This window comes from Palaemon carinicauda, chromosome 4, assembly GCF_036898095.1.
Source record: "Palaemon carinicauda isolate YSFRI2023 chromosome 4, ASM3689809v2, whole genome shotgun sequence".
Classification (NCBI taxonomy): domain Eukaryota; kingdom Metazoa; phylum Arthropoda; class Malacostraca; order Decapoda; family Palaemonidae; genus Palaemon; species Palaemon carinicauda.
Window position 1 is genome coordinate 172886686 of NC_090728.1, and position 13665 is coordinate 172900350.

General features: G+C 49.8%; 1 protein-coding gene across 1 annotated transcript in view; it reads right to left on the reverse strand.

The window, feature by feature from the left end:
- Cpsf160 (cleavage and polyadenylation specificity factor subunit 1) overlaps positions 1-13665 on the reverse strand; it is a 190410-nt gene that overhangs the window by 142051 nt on the left and 34694 nt on the right. The window contains exon 7 of the mRNA XM_068372732.1: positions 13422-13584. Within this exon, the coding sequence (XP_068228833.1) occupies positions 13422-13584 (163 nt within the window). The remainder of the gene's footprint in view (positions 1-13421; positions 13585-13665) is intronic.

A 13665-nucleotide genomic window follows, 5' to 3' on the forward strand; every position in this document is an offset into this window, starting at 1 on the left:
ATGAATACCAGGTGTATAGTTAGGAAAAATGTTATTTTCATTAGTAAAATAAATTTTTGAATATACTTACCCGGTGATCATATAAGCTGTCAGCTCTGCTGCCCGACAGAAAAACCTAAGGACAAAATACACCAGCGATCGCTATACAGGTAGGGGGTGTACATCAACAGCGCCATCTGTCGAGCAGGTACTCAAGTACTCCAAGTAAACACAGAACCAATTTTCTCCTCGGTCCACTGGGTCTCTATTGGGGAGGAAGGGAGGGTCCTTTAATATATGATCACCGGGTAAGTATATTCAAAAATTTATTTTACTAATGAAAATAACATTTTTCAATATTAAACTTAGCCGGTGATCATATAAGCTGATTCACACCCAGGGGGGTGGGTAGAGACCAGCATTATATGTTTACATTTAAGAGCTAAGTATTTTGTATTTCATTTTAGCAGTTATTCAAAATAACAAACATAAAATAAATAAGTACCTGGTAAGGAAGTCGACTTGAACAATTACTCTGACTTTTTAAGTACGTCTTCCTTACTGAGCCTCGCGATCCTCATAGGATGCTGAGCGACTCCTAGGAGCTGAAGTATGAAGGGTTGCAACCCATACTAAAGGACCTCATCAAAACCTCTAATCTAGGCGCTTCTCAAGAAAAGAATTTGACCACCCGCCAAATCAACCAGGATGCGAAAGGCTTCTTAGCCTTCCGGACAACCCAAAAACAACAATAAAAAACATTTCAAGAGAAAGATTAAAAAGGTTATGGGATTAGGGGAATGTAGTGGTTGAGCCCTCACCCACTACTGCACTCGCTGCTACGAATGGTCCCAGGGTGTAGCAGTTCTCGTAAAGAGACTGGACATCTTTAAGATAAAATGACGCGAACACTGACTTGCTTCTCCAATAGGTTGCGTCCATTATACTCTGCAGAGATCTGTTTTGTTTGAAGGCTACTGAAGTTGCGACAGCTCTAACTTCATGTGTCCTTACCTTCAGCAAAGCATGGTCTTCCTCATTCAGATGGGAATGAGCTTCTCGAATCAAAAGTCTGATATAATAGGAAACTGCATTCTTCGACATAGGTAAAGAAGGTTTCTTAATAGCGCACCATAAAGCTTCTGACTGCCCTCGTAAAGATTTAGTTCATCTCAAATAGTACTTAAGAGCTCTAACAGGGCATAAGACTCTTTCTCGTTCATTTCCGACCAAATTAGAAAGGCTTGGAATATCGAACGATTTAGGCCAAGGACGAGAAGGAAGTTCGTTTTTGGCTAGAAAACCAAGCTGTAAGGAACATGTAGCCGTTTCAGATGAAAATCCGATGTTCCTGCTGAAGGCGTGTATCTCACTGACTCTTTTAGCTGTTGCTAAGCAGACGAGGAAAAGAGTCTTCAAAGTGAGATCTTTAAAGGAGGCTGATTGTAGTGGCTCAAACCTTTCTGACATAAGGAATCTTAGTACCACGTCTAAATTCCAACCTGGTGTGGCCAAACGACGCTCCTTCGAGGTCTCAAAAGACTTAAGGAGGTCCTGTAGATCTTTGTTGTTGGAAAGATCTAAGCCTCTGTGACGGAAGACTGCTGCCAACATGCTTCTGTAACCCTTGATCGTGGGAGCTGAAAGAGATCTTTCCTTCCTTAGGTATAAAAGGAAGTCAGCTATCTGAGTTACAGAGGTACTGGTTGAGGATACTGATACCGACTTGCACCAGCTTCGGAAGACTTCCCACTTCGACTGGTAGACTTTAAGAGTGGATGTCCTCCTTGCTCTAGCAATCGCTCCGGCTGCCTCCTTCGAAAAGCCTCTAGCTCTCGAGAGTCTTTCGATAGTCTGAAGGCAGTCAGACGAAGAGCGTGGAGGCTTGGGTGTACCTTCTTTACGTGTGGCTGACGCAGAAGGTCCACTCTTAGAGGAAGTGTTCTGGGAACGTCCACTAGCCATTGCAGTACCTCGGTGAACCATTCTCTCGCGGGCCAGAGGGGAGCAACCAACGTCAACCTTGTCCCTTCGTGAGAGGCGAACTTCTGCAGTACTCTGTTGACAATCTTGAACGGGGGGAATGCATAAAGGTCTAGATGGGACCAATCCAGAAGAAAGGCATCTATATGAACTGCTGCTGGGTCCGGGATCGGCGAGCAATAAATTGGGAGCCTCTTGGTCATCGAGGTTGCAAATAGATCTATGGTAGGTTGGCCCCACAAGGCCCATAGTCTCTTGCATACATTCATGTGAAGGGTCCATTCTGTTGGGATGGTTTGACCCTTCCGGCTGAGGCGGTCTGCCATGACATTCATGTTGCCTTGAATGAACCTCGTTACTAGAGACAGGTTTAGATCTCTTGACCAGGTGAGGAGGTCCCTTGCAATCTCGTATAACGTCATCGAATGAGTCCCTCCTTGCTTGGAGATGTACGCCAAGGCTGTGGTGTTGTCGGAGTTCACCTCCACCACCTTGCCTAGAAGGAGAGACTTGAAGCTTCTCAAGGCCAGATGAACTGCCAGTAGCTCCTTGCAGTTGATATGTAACGTTCTTTGATCCGCGTTCCACGTGCCCGAGCATTCCCGACCGTCTAATGTCGCACCCCAGCCCGTGTCCGATGCGTCCGAGAAGAGAACGTGGTTGGGGGTCTGAACAGCCAGTGGCAGACCCTCTCTGAGGTGAATGTTGTCCTTCCACCAAGTCAGTGAAGACTTCATCTTCTCGGAAATAGGGATCGAGACCGCTTCTAGCGTCTTGTCCTTTCTCCAGTGAACAGCTAGGTGAAATTGAAGGGGTCGGAGGTGCAGTCTCCCTAACGCAATGAACTGGTCCAGTGATGAAAGCGTCCCTATCAGACTCATCCACTGTCTGACTGAACATCGGTCCTTCTTTAGCATGTTCTGGATGCATTCTTGGGCTTGACTGATTCTGGGGGCCGACGGAAAAGCCCGAAAAGCTTGACTCTGAATATCCATTCCTAGGTACACTATAGTTTGGGATGGGACGAGTTGGAACTTTTCCATATTGACCAGGAGACCCAATTCCTTGGTCAGATCCAGAGTCCACTTTAGATTCTCCAGACAGCGACGACTTGACGAAGCTCTTAGAAGCCAGTCGTCCAAATAGAGGGAGGCTCTGATGTCTGCTAAATGCAGGAATTTGGCAATATTCCTCATCAGTTTCGTAAAAACAAGAGGCGCCGTGCTTAGGCCAAAGCACAGGACTTGAAATTGGTATACAACCTTCCCGTAAACGAACCTTAGAAAAGGTTGGGAATCTGGGTGGATGGGGACGTGAAAGTAAGCGTCCTTGAGGTCTAAAGAGACCATCCAGTCTTCCTTCCTGACCGATGCTAGAACCGACTTTGTCGTCTCCATGGCGAACGTCTGCTTTGTGACAAAGACATTCAGAGCACTGATGTCTAGCACCGGTCTCCACCCTCCTGTCTTCTTCACGACTAAGAAGAGACGGTTGTAGAAGCCCGGGGATTGATGGTCCCGGACTTTGACTACCGCTCCCTTTTGTAGTAAGAGAGACACCTCTTGCTGCAAAGCTAGTCTCTTGTCCTCCTCTCTGTACCTGGGAGAGAGGTCGATGGGAGTTGTTGCTAGAGGGGGCTTGCGCAAGAATGGAATCTTGTACCCCTCTCTGAGTAACTTCACAGATTGTGCGTCTGCGCCCCTGTTCTCCCAGGCCTGCCAGTAGTTCTTGAGCCTGGCTCCCACACCTGTCTGAAGAAGGTGGCAGTCAGACTCTGCCTCTAAAGGACTTGGAACCTTTCTTCTTGCTCCCACGTTGACCTTCGGCACGAGCACCTCCTCTGCTGGAGGCTCTGCCACGAAAGGGCGGAATGAACCTTGACGCTGGAGTATCCATCCTGGGTCTAGACACGGAGGGCAAAGGGGTGGCTTTGCGTGCGGATGACGCAACCAGGTCATGTGTGTCTTTTTGAATCAAGGAGGCAGCAATCTCCTTGATCAACTCCTCAGGGAAGAGGCACTTCGAGAGAGGAGAAAACATAAGCTCCGATCTTTGACATGGGGTTACTCCAGCTGACAAGAAGGAGCAAAGGTGTTCCCGTTTCTTGAGGACCCCGGAAACGAAAGAAGCCGCAAGCTCACTAGAACCGTCCCGTATGGCTTTGTCCATGCAGGACATTATGAGCATGGAAGTTTCCTTGTCAGAAGGGGAGGTCTTCCTGCTCAACGCTCCCAAACACCAGTCCAAAAAGTTAAAAACTTCGAACGCTCTGAATACTCCTTTCATCAGATGGTCTAAATCCGAAGGAGTCCAACAAATCTTGGAGCGTCTCATGGCCAGCCTGCGGGGAGAGTCTACAAGACTTGAGAAGTCGCCCTGGGCAGAGGCAGGAACTCCCAAGCCGAGAACTTCTCCCGTGGCATACCAGACGCTAGATCTGGAAGCAAGCTTGGCAGGGGGAAACATGAAAGCTGTCTTCCCAAGTTGCTTTTTGAACTGCAACCAATCTCCCAGCACTCTTAAAGCTCTCTTGGACGAGCGGGCGAGGACGAGCTTCGTAAAGGCAGGTGCGGATGACTGCGTGCCTAAAGCGAACTCAGAGGGAGGAGAGCGTGGTGCTGCAGACACAAACTGATCAGGATATAAATCCTTGAACAGTGCAAGCACTTTCCTAAAGTCCAAGGAGGGAGGCGTGGTCTTGGGTTCGTCGATGTCCATGTGCGGGTCGTCAAGATGTGCAGCGTCGTCATCATCAGAGAGTCCATCGTCTGAATGTTGAGGAGGAAGCGGCAAAGGAGTAGGAATCAGCTGGTCGGCTGAGTCCGGCAGCACGGGTGCATGCGTGACTGCACTGGACGCAACGTCATGGAACTGTTGGTCAGTCTGTGAGCTGGCAACAACCATAGCTGTGTGGGGACGCAAAGCTTCTACTCCTGACTGTCTAGTCTGCTGCGGGCGAGTAGCGGTAACCACAGTGGGTTGCGGAGGTTGACGCACAGCGTCAAAACAAAGCAACTTAACTCCACCCTCCTGTTGTTGTGGTAACTCGCGAACGTCAACGGAGGGTCCCGTGCGTCGGTGAACGTCAACGTGCGGCTGGCAGGGTACACTGCGCATGGGTGGTGGGACTCTCACAGCTGGAGTGCGGGAGAAGGTAGCCTCAGCGTCTACTGGACGCACAACCGTGGTTGGTTGTAGGCTAACGGGTGCAGCGTCAACCTTCTCCGCACGATACTCCTGCATAAAAGATGCTAACTGTGTCTGCATAGACTGTAGCAAAGACCACTTAGGGTCTACAGCAGCAGGTGCGGCAACAGACGGTGTTACTGCCTGTTGCGGTACCACTTTGCCTCTCTTAGGAGGTGTGCAGTCATCGGAAGACTGCAGCGAGTCCGAACTGACCCAGTGGCTACACCTGGGCCGTTGGACTTGCGCGGAAGGGACCTTGCGTTTGAGAGGCCGTGAGACCTTGGTCCATCGTTTCTGGCGTGAAACCTCTTCCGCAGACGAGGAATGAACGGGCTCTCTCGTCTTCTTGTGGGTGGGGCGATCTTGGCAAGATACGTCCGAAACCACGGAGGGAACGTCTGTCCGCTGATTAAAGCCTGTCGAACCCTTTGGTCGTACGACATTGCTTCTCCCCTGGGCTTGGGAGCTTGCAAGAGGTCCCGGACTGGGAGGACGACAGGCACGAACAGACGCACCCTCATGCGCAACACTAGCACTTTTCACAGCACTACCACTCACTTCACTTCCCACTGCACTCTTACCCTTCAACTCCCTGACGTCTGCCATGAGTTGGTTGCGGTCACTCGCCAATGACTCGACTCTCTCACCCAGAGCCTGGATGGCACGCATCATATCTGCCATCGAAGGTTGTTGAGTGCTAGAAGGGGGATCAGGAGTAACCACTACAGGGGAAGGAATAGGTTGTGGGGCATGGGGAGAGGAAAAATCAACTGAGCGAGACGAACTCCTCCTGACTCTATCTCTCTCTAGCCTACGTGAATATTTCAGGAATTCTTGAAAATCGAATTCCGAAAGCCCAACGCATTCCTCACATCGATCTTCCAATTGACAGGTTTTACCCCGACAATTGGAACAAATGGTGTGCGGATCGATAGAGGCCTTCGGAAGACGCCTTGAACAGTCCCTAGCACTACACTTCCTGTATTTGGGGACTTGAGAAGGGTCAGACATCTTGAATCAGTCAAAGGGGGAATTCAAAATCTATCCAAGTCGTCAACAAATAATCCAAAATTCAATCAAAGAATGCAAGGAAGTATTGAAGATAACCTCTGCAAAGCGAAAGCTAATAACTAGAAATGAGTACTTCACCAAAACTGTGAAAATCAATCCAGTAAGCAACAGCGTATTTAGTAGGTCTTGCCGGTGGCACGACAGAGAGAAAATTGGTTCTGTGTTTACTTGGAGTACTTGAGTACCTGCTCGACAGATGGCGCTGTTGATGTACACCCCCTACCTGTATAGCGATCGCTGGCGTATTTTGTCCTTAGGTTTTTCTGTCGGGCAGCAGAGCTGACAGCTTATATGATCACCGGCTAAGTTTAATATTGAAAAATACAAATTACCTACGAATTTGTCATTTGTTCCGTAACTGAAATACAAACCACGATATTTAATATGGGTGACTCCCCCCTTAGGAAGGGTGGTAAGTCCCGGCCAGTACTGGCTTTTGGCTTTGCCCGGGGACTCAGTATCTGAGTGTGTCAGCACTCAGAATAAGGAGTCCCTGCACCTTGCTAGAACCTTGCTGTGCAAAGGCTGCGGCCTACGTAAGCTGTGTGTGAAGGTATGAAGTGTGACCCGTCCTAGGTAGTTGACCTGAAGTCCTTTAGATGGCAAATTTAGGCTAGGACTCTCCCAATACCACCTCATCAGGGTATGGGGACGTGACAGTATTAACTTAATACTAGGAGCACAAGAAAACATGGTTTACCTGCAGTGATTCGAGGTCAGCTGTGCAGAGAACCCAGGATGCTGCTTTCCCCAAGAGGGGGGAGGATGAAGAAAAGGATAAGGGCCAGACAAACCTTTTCATTCATGCAGACTAAGACCGGGTAACAATGCCCTCAACCTTCTGCTACTTGTCCATTAAGGAGCCTGAGGTTTTAAACCAGCTGTTGTGCAGCCATCACAGGGCCGATAGAGAATGTATCGAGCCTCCTGTGTGTCACATCTTGCAGGTAGTGGGTTTTGAAGGTCGTCTGACGCTTTCACATTCCCGCTTGTAGAACCTGCGTCACTGAAAAAGTTCTTCTTGAGGGCCAGGGACGTAGCTACGCCCCTGACATCATGCGCTCTAAGGCGACATGACGGAGGAAGGTCAGGATTCAGGGACAGATGGATCACCCTACGAATCCATGCCGAGATGGTATTCTTGGTGACCCTATTCTTTGTTCTCCCAGTGCTCACAAACAAAGCTTGCACTTGGGGACGAACTGCAGCCGTTCTTTGAGATATAACCTCAGACTCCTTACTAGACACAGTAGGGAATGGTCTGGGTCATCTGTTACAGAACGAAGACTCAAAATCCGGAAAGAGTCGAATCGAGGATCTGGCACTCCCGGATTCTGTGTCTTAGCCACAAACTCAGAGACGAATCTGAACGTTACCTCCCCCCATCCACTTGCATGGGCGATGTCATACGAGAGACCATGAAGTTCACTGACTCGCTTGGCCGAGGCCAAAGCTAGTAGGAACACCGCCTTTCAAGTTAGGTGGCGATCTGAAGCCTGGCATAATGGTTGGTAGGGAGGTCTCTTAAGAGGCCTGAGAACTCGAACCACGTTCCATGGAGGAGGTCTCACTTCCGACTGAGGGCAGGCAAGTTCATATCTTCGTATGAGTAGGGAAAGTTCCAGCGAGGAAGAAATGTCCACTCCTTTGAGCCTGAAGGCTAGACTTAAGGATGAGCGATGCCTTTCATTGCCAAGACTGAAAGGCGCATTCTTCCCGCAATTATACGAAGAACTCCGCTATTGCTGGAATAGTGGTATCGAGTGGAGAGATACCCCTTCCACGACTCCAACCACAGACAACTCGCCACTTTGCCTGGTAGACCCCTGCGGATGACCTACGCAGGTGTTCAGACATCCCCTTCGCAACTTGTTGCGACAATCCTCTCTCAGTGAGGAGATGCTGGATAGTCTCCAGGCGTGAAGTCGAAGCGAAGCTACGGCTTTGTGAAAGATGCTGGCGTGTGGTTGTTTGAGTAGCTTGTGTCGTAGAGGGAGTTCTCCCGGAAGTTCTGTTAGGAGTTGCGGAAGGTCCGGAAACCATTCCGCGTGATGCCATAGTGTAGCTATAAAGGGTCATCGAGAGATTGACCGATATTCTGGTCTTGTTGAGCACCCTCCTAATCAGAAAGAATGGGGGAAAAGCGTACACGTCGGTGCTGTCCCAAAGTTGTTGGAAGGCATCTTGCCAGAGTGCCTTGGGATCCGGGACTGGGGGGGCAATACAGCGGGAGCTTGGAGTTCAGCTCTGTAGCGAACAGATCTACAGTAGGACTTTGTTGGCTACTGGATGATCCAAGGACCACTCGGTACTCATTATCTGAGACGCTCTGCTCAGACTGTTGGCGAGCACATTCCCTCTGTCTAGGATGAGGCGAGCCGATAGAGGAATCGAGTGGACTTCGGTCTATCTCAGTATCTCTACTGAGAGATTGGATAGCTGCTTTGAAAAGGTACCTCCTTGCTTGTTGATGTAAGCCACTACTGTGGTGTTGTACCTCATCACACCACAGAGTGATCCGCCACGTATTGTTAGAACTGTTGAAGGGCCAGGAAGACGGCCTTCATCTCTAGCAGATTTATATGGAGGCACTTTTCCGATTCTGACCACAGGCCTGAAGTCCTGTGGTACAGAATGTGGGCCCTCACCCCCCTTCCTTCGAGGTGTCCGAAAACAGCATCCAATCCGGGGGAAGGACAAGAAGACCCATTCTTCTTCGTAGATTCTCGCTTGTCACCCACCACTGGCGGTTCGTCCGTTCCGCAGGATCCATAGGGATCATGATGTCTGGGGAATCGCAGCCTTGATTCCACCAGGACCTGAGCTGCCACTGGAGAGACCTCATCCTGAGGCGACCGTTGAGAACTAGACGAGCCAAGGGTGAAAGGTGACCGAGGAGACGTAACCACGATTGGGCTGGAAGCTCTTCTCGTCTGAGGAAAGGGCTTGCGACTCTTCTCAGCCTTGCTATCCTGTCGTCTGATGGAAAGGCTTTGTGGAGATTGGTGTCTATAATCATGCCTAGGTGAACCAGTCTTTGATTGGGCAGCAGAGAGGACTTCTCGAGACTTACCATGATCCTTAGATCCTGGCAAAGTCCTAGAAGTTTGTCTCGGTGTCAAAGAGGGAATGACTCGAGTCTGCTAGGATCAGACAGTCATCCAGATAATGGAGGAGACGGATGCCGATCCTGAGTGCCCACGATGATATTAGGGTGAACACTCTGGTGAAACCCTGTGGTGATGTGGAGAGACCGAAACACAGCACCTTGAACTGGTACTCCTTGTTGTCTATGCTGAATCCTGAGTACTTCCTTGAAGACGGATGGACTGGGATCTGGAAGTATGCGTCCTTCAGATCCAGTATACACATGAAGTCTTGCGGTTTTACTGCAAGACTGACTGTGTCTGCGGTCTCCATGCTGACCGGAGTTTGCTTTAATCTGGGCCTCTGCCCACAGAGCTCGCCCCCTTGCTGATCCCATGGCAAAGGTGCTAAATGACACCGGATTCGTCCTCAGGGGAGGTAAAGATGTGAACAGGACGCGATATCCCTGACTGCTTACAGAAATCGTCCAGGAAACGGCCCTGAGTTGCTGCAACCTGTCTGCGCAACCTTGTAGGTATCCCGCCACTGGCGGACATGCAGGGGAACTGCCAATCCTAGCGTTTGCGACCTCGGCTGCTCCTTCTAGGATTTTTCCCTCCCCTGGGGGACTTCTTGCCTTTTTTGTCCTTGACTGGAAAGGGCTTAGACCCCACTATCTTAGCTGCCATTGTTTTGGTGCGACGTGGCTGCTGAGGTGCTGGAGGTTTATAGGGCTTGAATGTCAAAGCACTATATGGGAGGGAGTCTTGGTGACTTCCTACACCTCTCAGCCGCCTGCTTCACGTCCTTAGGCTCAAACAGGTTCGTTCCCATAACGAAAGAATGTCTGAGCCTGTAGATTTTGGTGCTAGGGGATTCCCGGTATTGTCTTGGGAGTCCTTTGACTCCCTCCCCGGAGGGATGCAGGACTCCAACAATGACGGAGGCAGGCACTTCTCCACCCTTATTCGAGAAGACTTTACCACACGAGGTGGGGTTTCCCTCAATGGTGTGATTGGGGAATGTCTCACCTCCCGTGACTCTCCTGAGGGCGGAAAATCTTCGTCCGAAGGTGAGGGAGAAAAGTCTGACGGGGGAGAGTGCCTGCCTCGAAGACTTACGAGGAGACAGCTACGTCCTCGGAGAAGTTACCTCGTCCGAAACTCCTCTTTTCCTCTTCGGGGGAGTATATGCAGCCAAGGAATTGTGGCTCAACTCAAAGAGAACAGCTTGAAAGTCTGTGCTACCGCTCTGATTAGAGTCCCAAACCAGGCTGCCGGCTGACGGCTGCGCTGTCAGACACTCCCTCTGGAGGGAAAGTCGCCTGTAAAAAGATAAGGAAGGCATGTCCCTGGACCTTTCTGGAATCTTCCCCCCTACAGGCAAGCGCGCTGTTCTGTGCTTGGGGGGGGGGAATGTGGTGATGGCGCCCTTACCGCGCGTTGTCCGGCAGCCTCGCGCGGGGGAGGGTATTGGCAATTGCGCTAGGGAGAGCGCTGGGGAATACCCGGGAATCGTGCGCGAGAGACTGTCGAAGCGCTGACGCGCGCGGGAATACCCTGGGCTCGCGCATGGGAGACTGTTGAAACGCTCTCGCGTGCGCGGGCGAGACTTCATAGAATGCGCAGGAATCAGATTGACGTGCAGGATCAGAATGAAGAGCCCATGCAGGCCAGAATGTTGGCACGCGCACGCGGGAGACCATCGGTACTCGCGTGCGGAAAAGATCGTCGGCGCTTGCGCGCGTAAGAAGATCGTCGGCGCTTGCGCGCGTAAGAAAATCGTCGGCGCTTGCGCATAAGAAGATCGTCAGCATTTGCGCGCGTAAGAAAATCGTCGGCGCTTGCGCGCGTAAGAAGATCGTCGGTGCTAGCGCGCGGTAGAAGATCAGCGCGCGCGCGCGTGCGGGAAACCATCGGTACCCGCGCGGACAAACGTCGGCGCTTTCGCGCGTAGGAAGATCGTCGGCGCTTGCGCGCGTAAGGTGGCAGGACGATCAGGAACTGGGATGTGACCTTAAAAAAAGGGCGGGCATCCCCGATGAGGACCGTAAGCAGGTCTGCTTTAAAGACCAGGGCCAAAGTCCTTTGTTGCAGCGCAAGGTTGAGCTGGTAGATCGGTAGGTCAGCTGGCAGGACGATCAACACTGGAAAGTTCTGCTTGATCCTCCGAGGCGGGGTCTCTATGAGAGACCTCTCCCGCGAACAAGAGAGGTGCCCTTCGTAGAAGAGACTTGGAGACACTCGTGGTGATGCCCCAGAGGGCCGTTGGATCAGCAAGCTGATCTTATCAGGAACGATCCTCCGAAGAGGAGTCTCTATGAGTGGCCTCTCCCACGAACGAGAGAGGTGACACTTCATAGAAGAGACCTGTGACGTCCCTTAGGGCCATTGGATCAGCAAGCTGACCTTATCAGGAACGATCCTCCGAAGAGTAGTCTTTGTGAGTAGCGACACTTCGTAGAAGAGACCTGTGACGCCCCTTAGGGTCGTTGGATCAGCAAGCTGACCATATCAGGAACAATCCTCCGAAGAGGAGTCTCTATGAGTAGTCTCTCAAGTGAACGAGAGAGATACACATTTCGTAGAAGAGACTTGCCAAGACTGTGCTCCACCCCAGAAGGAAGAGAAACTCAGCAAGGGGGGAGAAAAGTCTGGCCGAAGGGCAGCAACCATAGTGAAGACGACGAAAATATTAAGGTATGGGAAGCTCTCCCTCTGAAGGTAGAAAACCTCATACCTGGGGAGGAAACCTCCCTCGGAAGGGAAGTTGTCCAACCCCTGGAGGCGAACCTCCTTTAGCGTTCTAAGATGATCTGAAGTGCTGGCACGTTGTCACGGGAATACTTCAAAGAGAAAGGATAACGCCCATGATGACGTCCTCTGAGGGACGGCAGCGACAGCAGACTCCCCAGTCATGAACAGGACAGCTCGGCAGTGACAGCAGACTCCTCCGTCATGAACACGACAGCTCTGCTTCGTTGGCACACTTAGTCGAACGAAAAAGAACTGCATAGTTAACTGGGAAAATAAATTAAATAATTATTTTAACAGAAATCCCTCAGGGAGGAACTCTGAAGAGGAATCCCGAGGGAAAAACATAAAATAAGAATTATGCGCCCTCCTTCCCCCAGATGGCAACCACGGGAGAAGGGGGGCGGAGTAACTGTAATAAAAACAGAATTATAACGGAATTATAATTATGTAAATCATCTAAGAATATACACTAATAGTTAGAACCACTGATCCCAAAAGGGAAGTGTTTCCCACGGAGAAAGCTGAAAAATTAAAACACAATTAGATTTCACTAAAAATAATTGAGACAAACAACGAAAAAGCAACCTAACCCGCAACGGGAAAGGAGCTATTGTAATAGTACGTAGTTGTAGTAAGGGTGAACGACCTCGAGGGAAGAGAGACTCTAGTCAATCTAAAAAAAGGCCACCTTTTCTTAGCTGCGAATCCAAGTTTCCCGTAGGAAAAGATGCAAGGCGAAGATAATAGATGAATGAAGAGAGTCCAGGCGAAGACGATTCCCCTGCGGCGGCCGAGGTAACGGATATAAGCCGACGGGAAGCCCGATGGACCAGAGAGGGAGAGGTTGTACCCCACGAAGTGAAACTGTGGTGGCCTTGCACACGCAAGTGTCGTTGTCGTACATCACACACACAGCACAAGCACTGAAAAGAAAACTTACTACATTTCTATACACAAATATATACATAAACATTAAGAATGTTTATATATATATTATAAGAAAAAGTAAGTAAAAAGACAAAAAGGCGAGGGTGATAGCGGACACGTCCGACTACTACCCGAGCCAATAGCAAAGTGAACTCAATCACAGGTGTGTGTGAGGGGGGAGGTAGCAAGCTAACCCACCCCCCTACCCCCCGCTAACCAGCAGTGGGGTAGTAAACCCTCGTTAAAATTCTAATGGCTCGTCATTTCAGCTACGCCGAAAGTAATTACCCAAATTAAATAGCGTGGTTTGTATTTCAGTTACGGAACAAAGTGCATGTTTTAACTTAACAGTTATTTAAAGATAACTTGTAAATCAGGGTGTGTGCATATTGTAAACATTTTTAACAAAGAATAGAAAATATATCTAACCTAATGTGTCAAGTTTCTTCCTTTTTGTAGGAGGTTCCTGATCATTTGGAACGTTGCTTTTACTCCGCAAAGTATCAACAATGTCCTTTTCTGTGTATCGTAGAAGAAGAGAGTTTCCTAAACGGGAGCCTAAGAAAAGGTATTGGTCCTCACATACAGTCATCTGAAAACAAAACCATTTTAACAACACTGTAATAATTCCCCAAGATCAAATAATTATATTGCTCAGTCAAATACTCTTTGA